This window comes from Mya arenaria, chromosome 12, assembly GCF_026914265.1.
Source record: "Mya arenaria isolate MELC-2E11 chromosome 12, ASM2691426v1".
Classification (NCBI taxonomy): domain Eukaryota; kingdom Metazoa; phylum Mollusca; class Bivalvia; order Myida; family Myidae; genus Mya; species Mya arenaria.
The window spans coordinates 52584610-52609156 of NC_069133.1; the positions used below are offsets into that span (position 1 = coordinate 52584610).

Below are 24547 nucleotides of genomic sequence, written 5' to 3' on the forward strand. Positions count from 1 at the left end.
CGATAAAACTCTTCCGAAACATGTTTAGGGTAAGTTAGTATATATTTACTTCTTACATTGTACACAGACATTGTGATAAACCATCGCCATCGGTTAAGCGGTTTTGACTGTTATATTTGTTTTAATCTGATTAAAATTGTAAGGCGTTCTGTCAGTATGACTTACAGTTTTTTTTTGTGTTTACATGTAATAAAATAAAACTGTAATGATTTAATGTTTGTCAATTATTAAACACAGCTTATAGGTCAGACATATTGATTTTATTAAAAAATAAAACTTTTTCTCAATAATATTGCAGGAAACTATTTGTTAACTACCCCGATGCCATATTCAGTAGAACGTAGATGTCGGAATGTGTACCACACTAGTTAAACCTCACTTACGTTTACCTCCCTTTGATGTACATTGACAATTAACAACAATATATCGCACAATTTTATGGAATGGTAAATTTATTGTCTTAATATTTTCCATAAGCATTGGAGGGTTTTAAATGACATTTTCAAATGTTCCAATCTGCAATCTTATACTTTCAAACTTGCTATGCGATTTCTAAGAACCCGGTATCGAACGGTCGAAGAAATACACAATACCGGACAACCGGATAGCGATAAGGCTATATCAACTTTGTCACGTGACCCCCTAGTAACTGCCATCTGACAAGTACACAGAAGCACACAATAACAATATACAGAAGTTATATTTGGTGATCAAATAAAAATAGAATTGAAAGTGGTACCAAAAAAGCAAGTATAACATTAGTTTATTGTTATTAATTAAATGCCAAACTTGATTCAGGTAGACATAATTAAATATTTAAGCATTAGTCTATAAGAATATATTATTACCTAATAACATCCAACTTTATCACAAAGAAAGAAAGTCTCTATTTTTAAACTCAAAGTTAGCTGGGAGAAAGATGTTATTGGTCCCTGTCCCAGAATTTATGTTAATCAAATATTATTAAATTTTCCTTTCGAAACTAAAGTAAACAACCACAACGTAGGTTTAGAGAAATTGTCAAAAACGCAATGGATTTTGCTGGCTTTTATTCTACATGTCCTTGATAAATAACTTATTTTATACAATTTTAATGAATTATCTTCATTAACATTCTACAAAAGGTAACTTTTACATACACATATGATGCATATTGAGTCTGTATTTCGGCATTACTTATTTGTCTGTACTTTATTTCAGTAATGAGGAATACATTTGTTATTTCATGCCGTTGTTTCACTTAGTTTAAGTAAATAAACAGACAGAAAAGAACATATTACACTACTGTTAATCAATTCAGAGTGCTGGATGTCATGACGGATAGCAACGGGCAATTGATAAGCCCTGCCCAATCTTGACACTGATTGGTCATTCGGGTATCGATCGGCTGGCCGTGTCTTGTCAATTTACACTGAAGTTAAACGTTATATTTATGGTAGGCATGATGAGCATGTTTTTTTCTTCATTTCATCTGTCATTTTGTGAATGTTAACGAAGTTAATGTATAATGAAATAAAACAATACGAGTAATACAAAGTTGAACACGAAGAATACAAAAGTATCACAACAGACACGTTTTTTCTGGTTTGTGGAACAATTATTTGATTAAAAATTTGTGTAAATTTCTTGTTTTAATAGTATAATTAATGATTGTACATCAGGAAAATGTTGAAATGTCATATCAAGACATAAAAGAATCACACTCTATTGCAATGTTTTCGCAAAATGTTTATAACCATTGTTAAATTTATGTTGAATCACATGTTGCCTACAATTTGAAAATGAAAATTAATGGTAGTTATTTTAAATAATTCGTTTTGATGTTATTATCCCCCTTTTGTATAGTATTATGTGTTTTAATAAGTGTCTTCAATAAAGTTAACGTCGATTCCAGAGCAGTTACATATAAGAGATCGATTTTTTTATAAGACAATAGTTTATATCATAGATGTTCATGAAATTAAATTGAAAGAACATATAAGTCTTTTGATTTATTGCACGTGGAATCGAATATCATGGGTTAATTCACGCACACCATGAAACATATTTATAATTATATCACTCATATAACACATCATTATCATAAGTAGATCAAAGACAAGGTGCTTGGATAGAGTGGGTAGGAAGAGTGCATGTTTATACATTGTATGCAGGAACTCGTGTTGATTTCATGTAAATGAAGCGATCTCTACACCCAAGAACTGCAGTATGGCAGTATGGCTTGACCAGCTAAGACGCTATCAAGACTTGAGTTCAAAGTTGCCGCAAGTCCATTCCCATCAAGTTTATCAGAAGTATTGAATCACTGCTCTTATAAAATAAAAATAAAAATGTTCCGAAAATCTAGCTCTTTTCATAGAATCGTGCCGGGTGTAAACTAGCTACCCAATGTGAAGTACCGACGCTGATGATACACGTGTCCTGTATTACAAACAAATTCTGAGATTTTCAAGTCAAGTCAAGTTACTTAATTAATTTACGGCCACCGGCCCATAATACAGAACATATTTACAGCAATGTCATTCCAAAATACCATTGTCATTTCCATGAATATATAACAATATTAGCAATATTATAGAAACTATCTGATACACGACATTTGAACGTTTCAATGAATAACTGTATATCGCCAACTTCCTGACTAACCCATACGAAGCCAAACCCAAATTTAAACAAGGTTTCGCTAACCCCAGAAGCCCATGTTCGCCTACCTATGTCATCTAGCCGTTCTAACATATACAACAGTTTTTTGGATATTATGTTCGGCATAATAAGTAAATTGCACCAATACTTTATAAATCTGCATGTATAGTCCAAAAGAAGAGGTAAACGACCACATTCCCCAAGAGCAACACCATTATTGACAGACTTATTCACTCCTAAAAACCTTTTACAGCATTGAATTTGAACACGCTTTACTATAGGAGAATATTTTGTACCCCATATTTCGGATCCATAAAGCAATACAGGTTTCACCATAGAATCAAATATCTTAAAACTTTCAGCATAGTTAAGATATCCAAATTTACGTTGAAAACCTTAGATGCAGTTAACCGATTTGGTAGCTTCTATAGCTAACTTACTTAAGGCTTTGGATCATGACAGCTTTGGAGTAAATCTCAAGCCCATGTATTTATAAAATGAAGCAACCTTAATTGGCGTAACACCGAATGACCACTTTTCCCTTCCTCGCAGAGGTCCACCGTTACGAAATACTATAATCTCAGTTTAATTTACATTGACTGTCATCCACAGAATGTTTTAATTGTATTAACTTGCCGCTGAAATTGTACTATTGTTTCAGCTGGGTTTGCAACGTCGTCAGCGAACATTAGCGTTAGTATGTCAGGTATTTCGTTTGATACAATGATTCCCGAGTTGCAGTGATCTCTTAAATATGTACAGGGGTCATTTATAAACAAAACAAAAGTCAGAGGACTAGAAATGTCACCCGGGCGTGTATCCTTTAAACATCTCAATCTTTGTGTAAGGCCATGACTTGTTCTGACTTGCGCGACAAGGTTTCCATAAATCGCTTTTAATGTTAACAAAAATTTGCAAGTAATGCCTTTGCGAGATAAACATGAAAATAGATCAGGATGATGGATATTATCAAAAGCTTTGGCGAAGTCAACGTATAGGACATATACCCTACCCCTTTGTATTATTGTATTAAGAGTAAAAATATGATCAATCGTTGAATAACCAGATCGAAAGCCTACCTGGGACTCATCGATTTTACCATTGTTTTCTGCCCAACTGTAAGTAAGGAAGAATATATTTTACAAATTGAATTTATCAGTGATATACTTCGGTAGTTATTATCATACATTGAGCCAGACTGATGAATAGGACAAATAATACTCTCAAACCATTTATCAGGAAATTGACCCGACTCAAATACACGGTTGAATAATCGAGTTATAAATGGTAATGTCAAATCCTTAGTAGTTTTAATAAACTGGGCAAGTATACCATCTGGCCCTGGAGCTTTGCCTACAGCGAGGGCATTAATAGCTCGAAGAACTTCTTCTTCGGTAAACAGTGTATTTAGTGTATCATCTACAACTCCCCCCCGATTTCCTAACCGGGGCCGGGGTTGACCTCGACATCGCAACATGGTATCACGAGCAATGAAAGTGCAACCAACAACCGTTAACACAATGAAACACTTTGTCTGCACAATTTTAGTCCATGGAGTCTATTCCTCACACGTCCCGGCATACAAAAAGTCCTAATACGAATCCTATAGGTCCCTTTATCAATCCCCATTATGAATTTTTCACAAAAATAATTGATCAGTAAAAACACGTGCGGCCATCTTGCAAAGGGTCATCACTTGATTTTTCAAATGTTACAGTACCATTTAATTCCGAGTGGCAGGAAAGTAAGCTACTAGTATAAATTTAGTATTCTACTTTCGGTATTTGCTGAAATTAGAACTTGCTGCCTTCCGGTGTGATGCAACATGGATTCCATGAAAAATTTACGGTCCTAAACTTCAAGTTTAAATAAATTGAGTTTGAACTGAATTTTAATGAAATAGTTGTTTATTATATAGATGAAACGCTAGAAATGTCATGTATTTCCAAACTTAAATGATGTCTGTTTGCATTGAATGTTTAGGAAAATGAATTAGTTGTTTATGATAAGTTTGGAGGCTCAATAAAGATCTGTCGTAGTCATTGGTGGCCCGTTTTAATTAGGATCAAGGTTTTGGTCTTTGTTAGGATTTATAACAGAGTCTTATTTTCGGTATTTCGCGGTACCATTGTGCACATTTATTTTTTTCCCAGTACTAAAAATAGTTTTTTACTTTTGTAACATTTATTATTGAAGTAACGACATAGATCATTTATTGACACTCTTGCGTTCCGGCTATAGTACACTCTGACGGAACTTATGACACCAAGGCTTCAACGTCAATAACGACAACAAGGCGGTTACGCGGATGACGACACTAAATCTTCAAATGCGGATAACGACAACAAGGCTTCAACGCAGATGACGGGACCAAACAAGGCTTCAAACGCGGATGACGACACCAAGGCTTCAGACCCGGATGACGAAACCAAGGCTTCAGACCCGGATGACAACACCAAGGCTTTAAACGCGGATAACGACACCAAGGCTTCAAACGCGGATAACGACACCAAGGCTTCAAACGCGGATAATGACACCAAGGCTTCAAACGCGGATAACGACACCAAGGCTTCAAACGTGGATGACGACACCAAGGTTTCAAACGCAGGTGACGACACCAAGACGTCAGCACCAATGACAACACCAAGGCTTTAAACGCGGATAATGACACCAAGGCTTCAAACGCGAATAACGACACCAAGGCTTCAAACGCGGATAACGACACCAAGGCTTCAAACGCAGATGACAACACGAACCTTCAACGCCAATGACAACACCAAGGCTTTAAACGCGGATAACGACAACAAGGCTTTAAACGTGGATAACGACACCAAGGCATCTAACGCGGATAACGACACAACGGCTTCAAACGCGGATAACAACACCAAGGCTTCAAACGCAGATGACGACACCAAAGCTTCAAATGTGGATAAAGCCACTAAGGTTTCAAACGTGGATAACGACACAAAGGCTTCAAACGCGGATAAGGACACAAAGGCTTCAAACGCGGATAAGGATACAAAGGCTTCAAACGCGGATAACGACACAAAGGCTTCGAACGCGGATAACGACACCAAGGCTTCAAACGCAGATGACGACACCAAGGCTTCAAACGCGGATAACGAAACCAAAGCTTCAAATGTGGATAACGCCACTAAGGCTTCAAACGCGGATAACGACAGCAAGGCTTCAAATGCCGATAACGACACCAAGGCTTCAAACGCGGATGATGACACCTAGGCATCAGCGCCAATGACAACATCAAGAATTTAAACGCGCATAAAGACACCAAGGCTTCAAACGCAGATGACGACACCAACGCTTCAACCGCACATGACGACACCCAACTTCATAGCCAATGACAACACCAACGCGGGTAATGGCACCAAGGTTTCAAACGCGGGTGACAACACCAAGGCTTTAGCGCAAATGACAACACCAACGCAGATGACGACACCAATGCTTCAGCGCCAATGAAAACACCAACGTGGATCACGAAACCAATAGTTAAGCGCAAATGACAACACCAACGCGGATGACAACACCAAGGCTTCAGCGCTAATAAAAACACCAACGTGGATCAGGAAATCAAGGCTTCAGCGCCAATGACAACACCAACGTGGATCACAAAACCAAGATTTCAGCGCAAATGACAACACCAACGCGGGTGACGACACCAAGGCTTTAGTGCCAATGAAAACACCAACGCAAATCACGAAACCAATACTTCAGCGCTAATGACAACACCAACGTGGATGACGAGACCAAGACTTCAGCGCCAATGAAAACACCAACGTGGATCACAAAACCAAGGCTTCAGCGCCAATGACAACTCCAACGCGGATCACGAAACCAAGGCTTCAGCGCCAATGAAAACACCAACGTGAATCACGAAACCAATACTTAAGCGCAAATGAAAACACCAACGTAGATCACAAAATCAAGGCTTCCGCGCTAATGACAACACCAACAGGAATGACAACATCAAGGCTTCAGCGCCAATGAAAACACCAACGCGGATCACGACACCAAGGCTTGAAACGCGGATAACGACACCAACTTTAAACGCGGATAACGACACCAAGGCTTTAAACGCGAATAACGACACCAAGGCTTCAAACGCGGATAAGGACACAAAGGCTTCAAACGCGGATAACGAAATCAAGACTTCAACGCGGATAACGACATCAAGGCTTCAACGCAAATAACGCCACCAAGGTTTCAAACGCAGATAACGACACCAAGGCTTCAAACGCGGATAACGACAGCAAGGCTTCAAACGCGGATAAGGATACCAAGGCTTCAAACGCGGATAACGACACCAAGGCTTCAAACGCGGATAACGACACCAAGGCTTCAAACGCGGATAACGATACCAAGGCTTCAAACGCGAAAAACGAAACCAAGGCTTCAAATGCTGATAACGAAATCAAAGCTTAAAACGCGGATAACGACACCAAGGATACAAACGTAGATGACGACACCATGGCTTCAAACGCAGATGACGAAACGAAGGCTTTAGCGCGAATGGCTACACCAAGGCTTCAACGACGATGACGAAACCAAAGCTTTAACGCGGATGGCTACGCCAAGGCTTCAACGCCTATGACGACGGCAAGGCTTCAACGCAAATGATGAAGCCGTGGCTTTGACAATCTTTCGACCATTTATTTAAACAGACTAGTACACATAAACACAAATTCATGTTGATACATTTATAATACACGAAACCAAAGTTTTTTTCAAATTGACTGTTTATTTCTCATCGGAGGATGGTGATGATGATCCGAAAGATGCTGAAAATAAATCATATTCCTCCATAACTCAAAAGTAAATAGGAAAAAGACATTTTTTGCATTGAAAAGCTTATTTCATTTCCACAAAATTTACTGTTCGTACTAAACAATGTTAGTTTCCAATATTGTCAATACGGAGCTTTCGATGACTATCCAAATTTAGAAAAAAAACACGTTCTAACAGACAATTTCTAGTGCTATTTATCTTAATTTGGAACGTAATTTGGAAGTATTTCACATGTTTATGTAACGCCTATCGTGACTTCAGGGCACTGACTGTTCTAATTTGGCTCGAGCAATATATGTAACAACGGCATGTATGTGTATGTGGTTTGGATATATTTGATGTTAATGTATGCGGCCTCATTCTATTTCAGCCTCCAATTCATTAAATCATGCACAATTACAAAAAAGAAACAGCGGGAAATCAAATACGGCGTGAGGATTTTCTAAATATCTGCGATATTACTTTAAATTCATCACAACTGCTTTGTTCCAGGGCCAGTTTTTAATATTGATCTTATCCTTAGACATGCCTCAGTGATTCCATTCAGTCTATTAGTCAGCTGAATATACAGGCCAATAAAAACACTTAGTTTCTAATCTTAAATTAAAGTTCAATCTAATTTGCTTATTGCAATTACAGCCCCTGGACACTTCTGTTTAAGATGAATAAAGCGCTTGCAATCACAGCCCCAGGACACTTCTGTTTAAGATGAATAAAGAGCTTGCAATTACAGCCACAGGACACTTCTGTATAAGATGAATATAGCTTGCAATTACAGCCCCAGGACTCTTCTGTTTAAGATGAATAAAGAGCTTGCAATTACAGCCCCAGGACACTTCTGTTTAAGATGAATATAGCTTGCAATTACAGCCCCAGGACACTTCTGTAAAAGATGAATAAAGAGCTTGCAATTACAGCCCCAGGACACTTCTGTTTAAGATGAATAAAGAGCTTGCAATTACAGCCCCAGGACACTTCTGTTTAAGATGAATAAAGAGCTTGCAATTACAGCCCCAGGACACTTCTGTTTAAGATGAATAAAGGGCTTGCAATTACAGCCCCAGGACACTTCTGTTTAAGATGAATAAAGAGCTTGCGATTACAGCCCCAGGACACTTCTGTTTAAGATGAATAAAGAGCTTCCGATTACAGCCCCAGGACACTTCTGTTTGAGATGAATAAAGAGCTTGCAATTACAGCCCCAGGACACTTCTGTTTAAGATGAATAAAGAGCTTGCAATTACAGCCCCAGGACACTTCTGTTTAAGATGAATAAAGGGCTTGCAATTACAGCCCCAGGACACTTCTGTTAAAGACGAATAAAGATCTTGCAATTACAGCCCCAGGACACTTCTGTTTAAGATGAATATAGCTTGCAATTACAGCCCCAGGACACTTCTGTTTAAGATGAATATAGCTTGCAATTACAGCCCCAGGACACTTCTGTTTAAGATGAATAAAGGGCTTGCAGTTACAGCCCCAGGACACTTCTGTTTAAGATGAATAAAGAGCTTGCAATTACAGCCCCAGGACACTTCTGTTTAAGATGAATAAAGAACTTGCAATTACAGCCCCAGGACACTTCTGTTTAAGATGAATAAAGAGCTTGCAATTACAGCCCCAGGACACTTCTGTTTAAGATGAATAAAGAGCTTGCAATTACAGCCCCAGGACACTTCTGTTTAAGATGAATAAAGAGCTTGCAATTACAGCCCCAGGACACTTCTGTTAAAGATGAATAAAGAGCTTGCAATCACAGCCCCAGGACACTTCTGTTTAAGATAAATAAAGAGCTTGCAATGACAGCCCCAGGACTCTTCTGTTAAAGATGAATAAAGAGCTTGCAATTACAGCCCCAGGACACTTCTGTTAAAGATGAATGAAGGGCTTGCAATTACAGCCCCAGGACACTTCTGTTTAAGATGAAAGAAGGGCTTGCAATTACAGCCCCAGGACACTTCTGTTTAAGATGAATGACGAGCTTGCAATTACAGCCCCAGGACACTTCTGTTTAAGATGAATAAAGAGCTTGCAATTACAGCCCCAGGACACTTCTGTTTAAGATGAATAAAGAGCTTGCAATTACAGCCCCAGGACACTTCTGTTTAAGATGAATAAAGAGCTTGCGATTACAGCCCCAGGACACTTCTGTTTAAGATGAATAAAGAGCTTGCGATTACAGCCCCAGGACACTTCTGTTTAAGATGAATAAAGAGCTTGCGATTAGAGCCCCAGGACACTTCTGTTTGAGATGAATAAAGAGCTTGCAATTACAGCCCCAGGACACTTCTGTTTAAGATGAATAAAGAGCTTGCAATTACAGCGCCAGGACACTTCTGTTAAAGATGAATAAAGGGCTTGCAATTACAGCCCCAGGACACTTCTGTTAAAGATGAATAAAGAGCTTGCAATTACAGCCCCAGGACACTTCTGTTTAAGATGAATATAGCTTGCAATTACAGCCCCAGGACACTTCTGTTTAAGATGAATATAGCTTGCAATTACAGCCCCAGGACACTTCTGTTTAAGATGAATAAAGGGCTTGCAGTTACAGCCCCAGGACACTTCTGTTTAAGATGAATAAAGAGCTTGCAATTACAGCCCCAGGACACTTCTGTTTAAGATGAATAAAGAGCTTGCAATTACAGCCCCAGGACACTTCTGTTTAAGATGAATAAAGAGCTTGCAATTACAGCCCCAGGACACTTCTGTTTAAGATGAATAAAGAGCTTGCAATTACAGCCCCAGGACACTTCTGTTTAAGATGAATAAAGAGCTTGCAATTACAGCCCCAGGACACTTCTGTTAAAGATGAATAAAGAGCTTGCAATCACAGCCCCAGGACACTTCTGTTTAAGATAAATAAAGAGCTTGCAATGACAGCCCCATGACTCTTCTGTTAGAGATGAATAAAGAGCTTGCAATTACAGCCCCAGGACACTTCTGTTAAAGATGAATAAAGGGCTTGCAATTACAGCCCCAGGACACTTCTGTTTAAGATGAATGAAGGGCTTGCAATTACAGCCCCAGGACACTTCTGTTTAAGATGAATGAAAGGCTTGCAATTACAGCCCCAGGACACTTCTGTTTAAGATGAATAAAGAGCTTGCAATTACAGCCCCAGGACACTTCTGTTTAAGATGAATAAAGAGCTTGCAATTACAGCCCCAGGACACTTCTGTTTAAGATGAATAAAGAGCTTGCAATTACAGCCCCAGGACACTTCTGTTAAAGATGAATAAAGAGCTTGCAATTACAGTCCCAGGACACTTCTGTTAAAGATGAATGAAGAGCTTGCAATTACAGCCCCAGGACACTTCTGCTTAAGATGAATGAAGGGCTTGCAATTACAGCCCCAGGACACTTCTGTTTAAGATGAATGAAGGGCTTGCAATTACAGCCCCAGGACACTTCTGTTTAAGATGAATAAAGAGCTTGCAATTACAGCCCCAGGACACTTCTGTTAAAGATGAATAAAGAGCTTGCAATTACAGTCCCAGGACACTTCTGTTTAAGATGAATAAAGAGTTTGGTATTTTTTTCAAAATGTTTGAAGTACCGGCATGTATAGAATGAAAATTTCGTGAAAGGACCAATACATACACCAATAGCATTCCTTTATTTTAAGATATTTCATCGACGAACGCGTTGCTACATTTTACAGGTTTACATTGTAACATGTATTGTCAAAACTGTGCGTTATCAACAGAGCACCGAAACCATGTCAATAAAGGAGTCTCAGATAAGAAAACCTCATTCCTCAATTTCGCCTTGGTTGAGAACATTGAATGTAATTTCTCTCTGGAAAAATGAAAATCGTCGCACTTTTCGTTGCACTGTCAGGTAAGTGTATATATTCTTAAATAGTATCAAAAATGAAGAAGTCATTTACATTTAGATAAGCTGACTTCTTGAACTGTTTTCACAATTCTTTATCTCCGCAAAATTCCAACATAATTATTAAAGTCAAAAATCAAAAGTAACAATTTCTCTCCTTTATAAGGGTTAATACCTATATCTTATCTAGTCAAGATAGGTATACTCACTAGACCGATGAGGTTGGTTAGATTAGTTATTGCATTTTTTTTAAGTTCAAAGTAACTCGCTCATGGTTTTCAAAATGCACTTTTTTAATTAGGAAATAAAAATGTGGCAAATCATAAGGAGTGTTAAAACAAAAATACCAAAAGCTGGAACCCTTCAGCAAATGTTGATATTGCTCAAATATCGTTTTTTTTTCAATCGCATTAATAAAAATTAATTACGGCTCTGGTGTTGCGTGATTGATTGATTGACATTATCACGTGGTGTTATGAATGTCAACATATCCATCCTTTTGTTAAAGTCCCAGTGGCCGTGTGGACTAACCGGCATTCTACTCTTTTCTTGACTTAACCGGCGTGGGTTCGAACCCAACTAAAACCAACATACACTTTTTATGCAATAATTGTATTTTTTTTTCTGCAACTTCGATATCATAGAGTAAAATCATGTTAAAATAAGTGTTTACTTGTGCATTACCGGGAAAAAACTATGTTTTTATTCTGAAAACATGAGCGAGTCACTTTAACACACTTGAATTAGTGGCTTCATATACTAGTATATACATTCCAGTGTACGTGGTCTTAGCCTCCGACTGTCCGAACAACAATATCAGCGAATGCCAAGGAATACAATGCGGTTCAAACTTTCACTTGGAGTGTGTTCAACAAATCTGCACTTGTTCAAGTAAGACAAGGCCCTGATTTCTCAAACTTCTTAGGCTTAACAGGCTTAAGTAGGTTATTATAAATATTATAAGCTTATGTGACAAAATGCATGCTAAAAATTAATTTTGATAATCGGAAAGTTGTGTATTGTTATACTTATTACTATTAAGTATTAAACTCCAAATACTATTATTACTTAAGAAGTAAATATAATGCAAAATAAAGAAGCATAAACATAGCGAGCTTAGCTTAAACCTGTTATAAGGGACTTGAGTTGAGTTTTCACTGTCCTTTTCCAAGCAAAACCGCGCCTATTGCTGATGTTAAGACTTTCGTAAATGTTGTGAATGTCGTTAACGTTGAAAATGCTGTTATCGGTAAATCGGGCATTACATATTATCGTAAATCGGGCAAGGCAGCAATTTTTAATAGCACCACATGTGCTTTACAAGTTGTATTTTGAAAAATAACTAATGAACGTGAATTCCGTCAATGTGTACTATGGCCGGAACCCATTCTAAGTTAAGAGGACTGTTTGTATTTATTTAAGTAAATTCGCTTAAGAACAAACATATCCCAAATTAAGTGCTGCCGGACGCTAATCACAGTTCATAAGGCATTACAATAATAAGCAAATACAGTATGTCACCAGGGAGCCTCGCCATGAGTTGTTCATCTGAAGGTTTTGGTCCAACTACTTATGTAAGTGTACAGGTTTTTGTTTTGACAGTAAGCGTTTTGCCGGGTTCGTCATAATGGGTTTGAAACGAATGTGGGGGTTGCAGCTGAAAGCAGATATGACAAACATATGTCGCTATTGCATGCACGTGTCATGGCGGTGATCGTGTTGGTGGAAAGAAGGAGTTAATCATCAAAAGGGATTCTATTTCTTGAAAAGCGATCTCAAGCCTTATACAGCTTAAAGGCCTAGTTTTAGGAATGTTAGGCATGATAATCATACCCTGTGCATCTCCTTCTAATTGCACTGATGTCACAGTATGGGCCAAATTCCTGTTTTTTGTTTATTTGCTCAGGGCAATTTAGGGTCCATTTCTATTATAAAATCTCAAAAACTGAAACTGCACAGCTTAATCTGAGATCTGTTAAGACAATTAGGCAATTAGTGAAGATCAAAACACGTTGTTTTTGTTGGGGGGGGGGGGGGGTTCACTTATAGAAGGATTAAACTAGGTCATTAACCCTTCGGTTGGTTGGCTGAACAAAGGTTAGTGGCGTGATATGGCCCACTAGCTAAGGCGCTTGCGTTGAATTTCTTTCTTGAGTTTTAGCCGATGAAAATGCTTAACAAAGTTGCGAGCGCGAGACACTTTTATTTACACAGTTGGGTGGCTGTGTCGTAAACATTGAAATGATTTTGTGGGAAGTATATACTGACGGGTTGATGATTCCTGGCAACAACACAAGTTAGGTAGCTAATAGCTGGTATAAATGGCGCGAGTGTTATGAATGTTATTAGTGTAGCGAATGTAGTGAATGTTGAGTATATAACTAATGTCGATCAATCTGTTAATTTCGAAACTAATGCTAATGTTGCAAATGTTGTAGATATTGCGAAAGTTTCTAATCCTGTGAGTGTTGGTCATGTCGCGAATGCTATAGATGTTGCGAATGTTGTTAATGTAGCGTACGTTATAGGTGTTGTGTTTGTTGATAATGTGGCGAATGTTGTTAATGTAGCGTACGTTATAGCTGTTGTGTTTGTTGATAATGTGGCGAATGTTATGTTCTCTTGCTTATGTAAAGCAAGTCGTGGACGTCGCGAATGTTTTCCATTTTCTTGGGAGTCGAGAGTGTTGTGAATGCCGTTAACGATGTTAAAAGTTTGTATGTCGAGAATGTTGTTAACGTTTTTCAGGTGTTTTAAATGTCTAATTTATGGTCGTGAATGTCATGACTATCGCAAAAGTCGTGAATGCTATACAAGTCAAGGCGACTTGAAGAGCTGGGAAAGCCGGTTAGGTTGTTAATCTCTCTCGGACTCCAAACTTCGAATGTCTCTTGAATCTACATGAACAATTTGTATACATATATCAAATGCAGTATGTTCAGCCATTTTCGCACATCTTATAACACCTGTCTTTGTTCTTAGCGAACACTGGATGCGTTTACAACAGCAACTGCACCAACACGGCAGACCACACTTGCGACGATAACAACCGCATGTGGATCTGTATAGACAGCAGGTGTCGCTGCGTTCGTCGACCAAACGTTGGCAAATAGAACACATTGATTTATAAACGTTTGGTCTTTTGTCTTTAAAATAACTTTACAATAAATTTACCAAATATGTTTTGTGTATTTATATGTCTATATATATATTTTGGAGGGACATATACACACATTTTCAAAGCCTATACACAAAGTATATAATAACAATGGAATATGTTAACATTTTTACACCGGCTCAACTCAGGCAAAACGTGAAACGATTTGTTCAGTATAATGATTGCAAATTGTGGACCAGTGACTTGAATACATTATGATTTCTTAATAAGTGAACTCGCAGTATTATGCTTTCGGAGAGGAGTGTTTTGCATTTAATGAAATAAAAAAATGAATTTGAAAGACAAGTGTATGTATAAGTGTATGCTTGTAGCTTGTTTATAGAAATGTATTATTGAAAGTAAAAAGCTAGCTTTAGAACTCTTCCAAAACTCGTTTTATAATGTTTGTGTTAAAAAAATGACAGCGAAACTATACAGTCATATAATTTTTTTAACTGTTTTGAATATCAAGCCTCATTTCACGTTCTTACCAAACGTCAGCACGCAGAGGCTGGACACTATTTTAAAACGTCATTTCCGACATGACTTCAAGATCGAAATTATCTGGCGCGAATGTCTAATTTACAACACACGGCAAGATTAAGGATACATTGTGTCGTTTAGAATGTTAAAACTATTTAGAAAATTTGACATAAGGTTCTTCGTTTAATAACGGCATGGACCATACTTTAATTTGACCTAGAAGAGAGAGACAATATAACTAACGTTCATGAAACATCCATGGACAATATACGTTGCCTCTAGTTATAGCAATATCACTCTGTCAATATTCCCCAGTGAATATATCCGTACAAAATAAGTTTCCAAGTTTATCAAATAGAACTCATGTCACTAAAAATCCTGACAAAAAGAGTTTTGATAAAATACATATTTCACAATAATTTAAATATAAATTCATTACATATAACAGTATGGACTGTTCCCCAACTATGCAATAAGCATGGCCGTATCTTTTCCCTATCACCTCCCTTTCTTCAAATTTATATTATCCAGCTTTAATTAAAATATTTTATGAAAATAACAGTGTAGTATGATTATTTTGTTTAAAAATATTTAATCTAATTAATTCTAAGCTAAAATAGGAAATTAATTAGAATTTAAAGCGATATGGTCACGTAGTAGGCAACAATTGTAGTTACTTAGATTAGCCTTTCGGTTTAATGGCATTGTTTTTATTGCAATCAATGCATTTTTTTATCAAACTAATGCATTATTAAACTATGCTGGGACTGGGGCTTTAAACATATACAATATGTGTGGTTAATTTTAGGTAAACAAATGAATATATTATTTACATTCGATAAATACAGAACGCATTTGAGAGACATCAAATTTGGTAGTATGATTGATCATGACCAGTAGTTGAACCATTTAAATATTGAGGTCAGTGGATCACCTGTTTGTGACCTTTAGCGGACAATGGGATTCCGTTCAATATCTGAAGAACGATATGGCTCAAGGATCCTAAACTGTGTATGTAAGCAGTTTGGTCATGAAAATAATTTCTTTATGGTCAAACTTGGTATGCTGGTGAACTGCATCTGCTTCCTTTAAGTCATGTTTGAACAAAAGTCGCGGCGTCTTTGATGTTTTGCATCAAAAGTTGTTTTGTAAAAGGCTGATAGACAACCATTGAGTGAACGAAGGAGTATGAACTGTACATAACATAATGCATAGTGTGCATGTAAACTTCACGTCGCGTAATACTTACGTTGGTCGTCTCAAACAGGTAATGATTTATATTACTTTCATCACGAAAAGCAAGCTTAAAAAGATACTCAAACATCTATGCCATGGAGCAGTGAAAAAACCCCATTAGATACAATAATGACTAAATCGTTAGGATGTTTCCAAAAGCAATTTGACTAGTCGAATGTGGGATCTCCCAAATTGATATTGATTGGTTTGCTTTAAAGATGATGGTGTTGGTCCTGGCTAGAAGTGGGAAGTGTACGCATGATGGAAGAAGGGTCACATCATAATGTTCAGGTCGTCATAAAAGTAGTATTTCCTTGACAGGTACGCAATTGCCATAGGAGGTTTATACCGTTTTTTCCAACCTGAAGTTAAAGCACATAATTCCAAATGATTAAGGTCTAAATCATGTTTCATAGCGTTTTCTAAATTAAAATCAACAAGACTAGATTTATGCTATTCACGTTATGTAATACTGAGATGGGAAAACTTGAATCAAGAGCGCCACAAGGGAAACATGCTCGTCTGTTTTTTTCTGTCGAATAAGGAGCTCGACGAATGGTTGAAAAAAGGTTACGGGCCTTGCTATACATGCGTGCATTGTCTCCGGTTACATATGTAGCAAGTTTCATATAAAGTTCCTAAACGGGTTTTCAGTTATGGCTTAGGATGAAAAACGAGTTGTTTTTCTAATAATGGCCGAGTTTGAAGCTTCTACACTAAGACGAAAACGATGACGAAGGTTGTCACAATAACCCGACTTTTTATTTGGAAAACAGACGCGCTAGTAAGAAAATGGTAATGTTCATGCCACTTAATCAATACATGTGGCATTCCCGTGCCGAGCTGGAATAATTTCTATAACCCATGGATTAGGCGCCTATTATTTGTCTTGCCGTGATTTGGTTAAAGCTGAATACAAATGCTACAATAACCGCGTATATACAATTTATAATATACGCAAATGTATAAACTTATAGATGATCGATCAATTGGCATCATTTTAAACTGTGCCTTTTCCATTTTAAAATATGCAAACGATAAGAAAACATTTTAAATTAAATGTTAATATCGCCTTTCTAGAAGGCCATCACATCTTATGAACACGTAAGAACAGTGACAAACGAGAGTTTAAAGCTGCACTTTCACAGTTTGAACGTTTTGACAACTTTTTTTATTTTTTGTCTAAAACAATTTTTGCGTAAATTTCTGCAAACCAGTGATAAAAGACTGCTGACAAAAGATCAGATCGCAGCTTTACATATTTCCGTCCCAAAATTGATGTTTTATTATTTTTCTTAAACCGTTAGTAACGGTTTAAGCCATAAAACATGAAAATTGGAACGGAAATATGAAGATATGTGATCTGATCTTTTGTCAGCAGTCTTTCATCACTGGTTAGCAGATATTTACGCCAAAAATTTCTAATTCCAAGACAAAAAAAAAGTTTGACAAACGGTTAAATTGTGAGAGTGCAGCTTTAAGCATAGAGTTAAGTAAACAATGAACAAAACTTTGGTATGAGATTTAAATCAGCAGTGTTTCAAATCCTGACATTAAAGACGTTTGTTTACACCCTGATTATACACAATAACATCGCCTGTATCGCCTAAATGAACATTGAATGACAAATAAAAGCAATACATTTATATTGTTATACATGAACGCCTCTTTGTTACAGAACTGATGTGATGCAAACGGGTAAAGATTAACACGACCGCATATACTGCTAATGACATAGCTCAAACTAGTATTGATCTTTACGTCAACAAATGTCTGAAGAATGTATATCAACTCAACAAATTACACTGTCAGCAAAGAGTGATGACAGGTTTGATCTAGTTCCGTCGTCATAAACATCTGTGAGGTGTTCGTTGGCCGTCTTGATGGTCCTAGAACGTTATTTGTAGCCTCCACTTTCTCTCCGATAGCGAAGGAGACGGCAGGTACACTTCTCTTTCTGGTGGTCCTAACAGAGGTCCACTTGTTTTTGACCCACCGGAAACACCCACACTGTAGGACTTTATTGAACTCCTTTCTAAAATTGTCGTTCAACCACCCGTACAGGACAGGATTTGAGCAGGCTGAACTTAATACTAAAATATGACAAACCAGGTACACATAGTTTATTATGCCTTTGTCACGGAACATTTGAAACTGAAATTCCACTAGAATGTTACTTATATTCAACGGCATCCAGCTTAAAACGAACACTATTGCAATCATGGCCAATAATACATTGGTCTTTCTTTTTCTTGCAGTCCTATTATCAGATGGCCTATTACTTGGGTTTGGATTGCAGTTAAATTCCCCTGAACTTCTTCTTGGACGCCTGTTCACCATTCGGTATCTAAGTTTATTACAGATCCGTGCGTGGGCTATGGAGACAGTTATTACTGGCAAGATGTATTGTACCATCATTGAAGCCACGGAGTATGCGCCCTTTTCCGCTCGTAAAGTTAGGTCTTCCACGCAGTAACACATATGAAAGTCAACTTCAGGAAATATTTGATGCTCATTATATAACGAAAATATAATTAAAGGACTTGACATTAACAGAGAGATGATCCAAATCGTAATCAGTGATGCTGCGCCCCCTATTTTCTTTAAGCTGTCCTTCGTTGGATAAACAATTACTTGAAAACGGTCGAGGGCTATTGCGGTGATACTTATGGTAGAAACAAAAACATTTGTTCCCTGCAACATTCCAGACAACTTGCACATAAATTCACCGAGGTGCCATTGATTATTTAAAAGTCTGTACAAATTCAACGGTTGCGTAAATAAGCACAGCGTTAGATCAGATATTGCAAGATTGATAATAAAGATATTTCGCGGCGTCCGCATGTGAGCATTCCGGAAGACAACGTAGCAGACCAACCCATTTCCTACGGATCCGAACAGGATCAGCATGGAGAACACAATTATAATCGCTGTCTGAGCTGTTTCGTCATATTTTCGCTCTGTTTCCTTGGCCAGCATTGACAGTAGTTCGTACCCATCGAAGTCAATGTTTGACATGTTTATAGAATAATCTTCGTATTTGCCATACATGTCAGCATCATAGATAGTAGAAAACGTGAACGAACCATTTTTTACCACCGTCATGATGTGCGGCTCGGGAAACGTAAGGTTGCTTGAAGTGTTGCCCCAGGTATTCATACCTTTACCCTAAAATGGAGTAAATAAAACATAAATACAATGTAGCATTAGTTTTAAAAAAACAACATAAAAACAGCAAATACCTAAACGTTGATATGAGCTCCCATTATTATATTTACTGTGGTTAAACTTTTTATATCTTGTACAATCATTCCTTGTAATTAGCTCAACTCGCTCTTACAAGCTCTTGCAGTTGTCAGTGCCTTTTATTTCCTTTCCAAAAGCCAATGGCGCCTGCGGATAGCGTGTATTATTTTGCTTTGTATTCTTCAAAGTACATCATCGTATTTGGTTGCTTCTCATACATACGATGTATAATGGTTTAATACTTTTCTTTTGCATTGCATCGCACTACATATATTCTTCTGAATACTATAATGTCTTTGAAAATGTACATTTCTACAGCCTACATGATACTATCATATGATCGTATTTCTGATACATGTATTATTCCTTGAACATATTTGAAGACAGTGTGGCACAGTCGAACCCCGATGGCTCGAACTTCAAGGGACATCGAGCATCGGAAAATTCGAGCCAAGCGGGAATGATTACGTTCAGTTTAAATAGATTGGTCCTTAACATACAGTGCGAGCCAACCAGGAATTCGAGACAAACGATTTCGAGCCAACGAGGTTCGACTGTATTTTCGAACTTAGCACAATTAGTTCCATTATGGTTCCCTGTTGACCAGTCTCAACATAACTAAGGTATGATATTGGGCCACACGTGATAAACAGACTTCAGTTACTGTTTCAGATATAAACAGCTTGTTTATACACGTCTCTGCAAATATCATATTGCAGGGAGTATGTTTCACGCTTTTTTTGTTTTCTCTTTCGAAATAGCACAGGTGCAGAAATTGTGTATCACACTCTATCTCAAATACATGTTCCAGGTATGTATAAGCACGCATTTATTATTTCCATTCAATTAATTAGTTTATTTTTTTCATTTTTTTGCCATATACCATTAACATGTCAATGTATGTCTTCTGTGAAGGATGCAATACAGTTTTTGAGTTAAAGTAAGTTGATTTATTTGATTTATCTTTTTAATGTTTTAGTTAAGATATATTGTGTAAAATCTTAAATAAAATAAGAGCCCCGCCTTCGTTTTATTACCGAATTTTCATAAGGTGATTAGTTTTAAATACTTCGACAAACCTGTTTCCAAAGTCATGTTTTAACAGTGCTCCGTCAGACGGCCGTATTGTGAAAAGGTTTGTCTAAGTGATTTAAGAAACTAAACTCTCAATCAAACTCTGGTAAAAGACCGAATGCAGTGCTACGTAAGCGGCGTAGACTGCGCTATGTTTCATTTAAAATGGTGAAAAAATATTGAAGTTATCTTTGTTTAAAGTCTTTATTCCAAGCAAATATTGCCTTCCGACGTAGCAATAATGACGCAATTTATCACGTGGTATACACACATTGTTAATGGAAGGCCGATAGGCGATATGCAATTTTATTTGTTGTAAAAAAAAATACTTTTTTAAACCTAGAAACATTTTCATTGTTGTCCATATTCTAGAACACACTTGTTTTGTTTCATTTTTATAATTAAGATGACAGATTAGCGGGGAGAATAATTGTGTTTCCTTATTTTTCCAGCATTTAACATCCTTAATTGAGTTTAAATTCAACTTTATCATCAAACGTATATTTTCGTAAAAATGTCCTGGCCTTTTTTCTTTATGTTTAGAACAAAAAAAGTCCCATTTCAATATTTTGTTCGAGTCACAGCCCACGGCTCATGCTGAACAAAGCATCGGCTCTATTGCTTTTATCGAGAGGTTCCATGACAAGTTTTCTGCCGTTTCTATTTATCTTATTACATGCGCATTAACAATTAACGTGCCGAGCACAAAAACGACCCAGTATCCATTTCCAGTTCATTATGCCGTCAACATGACATGAAAGAGTCTTTTGCTGTAACGGTCTCAGGAAGCAATTTGGGGAAATAATCTACCAAGATTAGTTTAACGATTGGACGGAGACAGAAATGTATTGCTAAATAGACCGTAATTGAACGGAGCTCCTCAAATGAGCAGCAAACATAAACATGGGCTTCGTCCAGTGTTTGCAAATTTAAACTTTCCCTTTTAGCAAAAACCCCTTTCTTCATTTATGTACTTTTATTTATCCGAAGGATATAACGATCGTATATAAGGAATTAGATGACATGTCGCTACTATGTTTAGCGAAAAGTAATCAATATGACTTAAATATATTTTTTATTTTCTTGGTTGAACTTTTCAGGAGTACAAATGTTACAATTAAACATCTGTATTGATTCTTCCTACCAACAAATTAAGAAAAACGTGAAAAGGGTAGGTTATTACCGCAACCAGAAAACCTGTATGTTTAAATATTGAAGTTTGAAACATAATTCTCCCACCTCAGATAAGTAGATCCAAAAAAATAAAAATGCTAGAAATTCGTATTTTGCCCACGGGCAAAGATAAAACGTATACACGTATGGAACTCCTTTTTAATAGTCATCACATTGTAAAACTGTCGTCTGTAGCATCATAGAAACCTTGTCTTGTGGCAATGCTTAGAATGCTAATTAATTATTTCTCGCTTCATATGTCGCCATAATATGTTTTCATGCACCTTTCAAGAAATAGAACTTCACTCTCCTCAGAACTATTTAAAGACCGATTTAACTATAAACATAATCTGCATCACAGCGCGCATATCCATGACAACCACGATTGATCACATACGCATTTATTTCACTACGCACAAAAGAGGTCCAGCAAAAAATACATTTGTACTTAAGTTTGTTTAACTGAGGTGGGAGAAAAAACATCTGCCATAGCCGCTCGTGTAATGTACGTTCATCCCGACCCTCGCGCAGGGTAAAATTCGTTTCCGCAAAATACCCTACGCTCGGATCGGGATGAACCTATCTTACACTCTCGTCCATGGAAGATACTTATATTCTTTCAGGCCCAATATTCAACGCTGTATTTAATACAAAGTAAATATCATACCTTTACGAAAGTAATTTACCGTAACATATGAAGGAAGAGGTATCAATAAACAAAATTCACATATTTTCAAAGGACAACACAAGCAAACTATCTGAGTAACAAAATATCGTTTCTTTATGTATGAAATTAAACAAGTACGTATTTAATCATTGCATTGTATGTGTTCTTAAGTCACATTTAATGCACAGAAAACAGAACAGCTTCAAAAGCAGCATATTTCTTTTATTGCTTGTCTGTTTCCGAAGACAAAAGAGAAACGTCGAGGAATTTTTATAACCTTGGTGACACCCTCGTCGCCAAATGTCGAGGAATTCTTATAACCATAAAGCCACTCTGGTCGTCAAATGTCGAGGTGTCGAGGAATACTTATAACCTTGGTGACACCCTCGTCGCCAAATGTCAAGGAATTCGTATAACCTTTGCGACACCCTCGTCGCCAAATGTAGAGGAATTCTTATAACCTTTACGACACCCTCGTCCCCAAATGTCGAGGAATTCTTATAACCTTGATGTCACCTTCATCGCCAAATGTCGAGGAATACTTATAACCTTGGTGACACCCTCGTCGCCAAATTTCGAGGAATTCTTATAACCTTGATGTCACCCTCGTCGCCAAATTTCGAGGAATTCACATTACATTGGTGACACCCTCGTCGCCAAATGTCGAGGAATTCATATAACCTTGGTGACACCCTCGTCGCCAAATGTCTAGGAATTCCTATTACCTTGGTGACACCCTCGTCGCCAAATGTCGAGGAATTCTTATAACCTTGATGTCACCCACGTCGCCAAACGTCGAGGAAGTCTTATAACCTTGATGTCAACCACGTCGCCAAATGTCGAGGAATTCATATTACCTTGGAGACACCCTCGTCGCCAAATTTCGAGGAATTCATATAACCTTGGTGTCACCCACGTCGCCAAATGTCGAGGAATTCATATTACCTTGGAGACACCCTCGTCGCCAAATTTCGATGAATTCATATAACCTTTGTGTCACCCACGTCGCCAAATGTCGAGGAATTCTAATAACCTTGATGTCACCCACGTCGCCAAATGTCGAGGAATTCTTATAACCTTGATGTCACCCACGTCGCCAAATGTCGAGGAATTCATATTACCTTGGAGACACCCTCGTCGCCAAATTTCGAGGAATTCATATAACCTTGGTGTCACCCACGTCGCCAAATGTCGAGGAATTCATATTACCTTGGAGACACCCTCGTCGCCAAATTTCGAGGAATTCATATAACCTTTGTGTCACCCACGTCGCCAAATGTCGAGGAATTCTTATAACCTTGATGTCACCCACGTCGCCAAATGTCGAGGAATTCATATTACCTTGGAGACACCCTCGTCGCCAAATTTTGAGGAATTCATATAACCTTGGTGTCACCCACGGCGCCAAATGTCGAGGAATTCTTATAACCTACCTTGATGTCACCCACGTCGCCAAATGTCGAGGAATTCATATTACCTTGGAGACACCCTCGTCGCCAAATTTCGAGGAATTCATATAACCTTGGTGTCACCCACGTCGCCAAATGTCGAGGAATTCTTATAACCTTGATGTCACCCACGTCGCCAAATGTCGAGGAATTCATATTACCTTGGTGACACACTCGTCGCCAAATGTCGAGGAATTCATATAACCTTGATGTCACCCACGTCGCCAAATGTCGAGGAATTCATATAACCTCGGTTACACCATTGTTGTCCTCGTGCAAATGTTAGCTTTAGTCAACTCTCATGAAAGGTTTGAAACTTGGAAAATTTGCGCAAGAGAGCAAAACTCGTCATATAAACGCGACATTAGTCTAAACGTTTGTACTGAAACCTATTTGTAGCACTTGAAATCAAATTTTTTGAACCTTTATAGTCAGTTCAAACTTTGAGCCTTGAAACGCCAAACGTTGCATATTACAGACGCGTTATCATATAGTCTATTTAATTAGAGTTTCTTTCTGGATACAAAACAAATACTCAACGGCTGTGAATAAAATGTGAAATACAATCATCAAGCAAGTAACATGTGTTGTTCGCGCTAGTTGATAATCGTGAAGAAAAAGGTTAACAGCTTTTTGAATATAGTGTCATCTTTCGAATACATTTCGCTGTTTCTTCTATGAGAGCTGTTCTATTGCAGCTGTGTCAGTATTATTGTTATCCCTTAAGGTTAGAGATCAACATTATGGTCAGAAAAGATAAAATGCGCACATATGTTTCTA

General features: G+C 37.6%; 3 protein-coding genes across 3 annotated transcripts; 2 read left to right on the top strand and 1 right to left on the bottom strand.

Moving 5' to 3' along the window:
- The first annotated feature begins 5307 nt into the window (after positions 1–5307).
- LOC128210778 (uncharacterized lipoprotein SSP0535-like) lies at positions 5308–5883 on the top strand. Its single transcript, XM_052915127.1, has one exon. The coding sequence runs from the start codon at positions 5308–5310 to the stop codon at positions 5881–5883; it is 576 nt and encodes a 191-aa protein (XP_052771087.1).
- A 5314-nt stretch (positions 5884–11197) lies between these two features.
- Positions 11198–14463, top strand: LOC128210493 (serine protease inhibitor Cvsi-2-like). Its single transcript, XM_052914840.1, has 3 exons — positions 11198–11289; positions 12061–12174; positions 14266–14463. The coding sequence occupies exons 1-3, from the start codon at positions 11256–11258 to the stop codon at positions 14394–14396; spliced, it is 279 nt and encodes a 92-aa protein (XP_052770800.1). The 5' UTR covers positions 11198–11255; the 3' UTR covers positions 14397–14463.
- Positions 14464–17874: 3411 nt separating this feature from the next.
- LOC128210779 (neuropeptide F receptor-like) lies at positions 17875–23923 on the bottom strand. The gene is made up of 2 exons (XM_052915128.1): positions 23753–23923; positions 17875–19327 (listed from the first exon to the last, which is right to left on the bottom strand). Exons 1-2 carry the CDS (start codon positions 23921–23923, stop codon positions 17960–17962), a joined length of 1539 nt encoding a protein of 512 aa, XP_052771088.1. The 3' UTR covers positions 17875–17959.
- Positions 23924–24547: the final 624 nt, after the last annotated feature.

Coding starts and splice junctions, on each gene's coding strand:
- LOC128210493 (XM_052914840.1), top strand. CDS start 11,256: ATGAAAATCGTCGCACTTTTCGTTGCACTGTCAG. Junction 11,290..12,060: donor ACTTTTCGTTGCACTGTCAG/GTAAGTGTATAT, acceptor TATACATTCCAG/TGTACGTGGTCTTAGCCTCC. Junction 12,175..14,265: donor ACAAATCTGCACTTGTTCAA/GTAAGACAAGGC, acceptor CTTTGTTCTTAG/CGAACACTGGATGCGTTTAC.
- LOC128210778 (XM_052915127.1), top strand. CDS start 5,308: ATGACACCAAGGCTTCAAACGCGAATAACGACACCAAGGCTTCAAACG.
- LOC128210779 (XM_052915128.1), bottom strand. CDS start 23,923: ATGAATTCCTCGACATTTGGCGACGTGGGTGACATCAAGGTTATAAGA. Junction 19,328..23,752: donor GCGACGTGGGTGACATCAAG/GTAGGTTATAAG, acceptor ACTCCATTTTAG/GGTAAAGGTATGAATACCTG.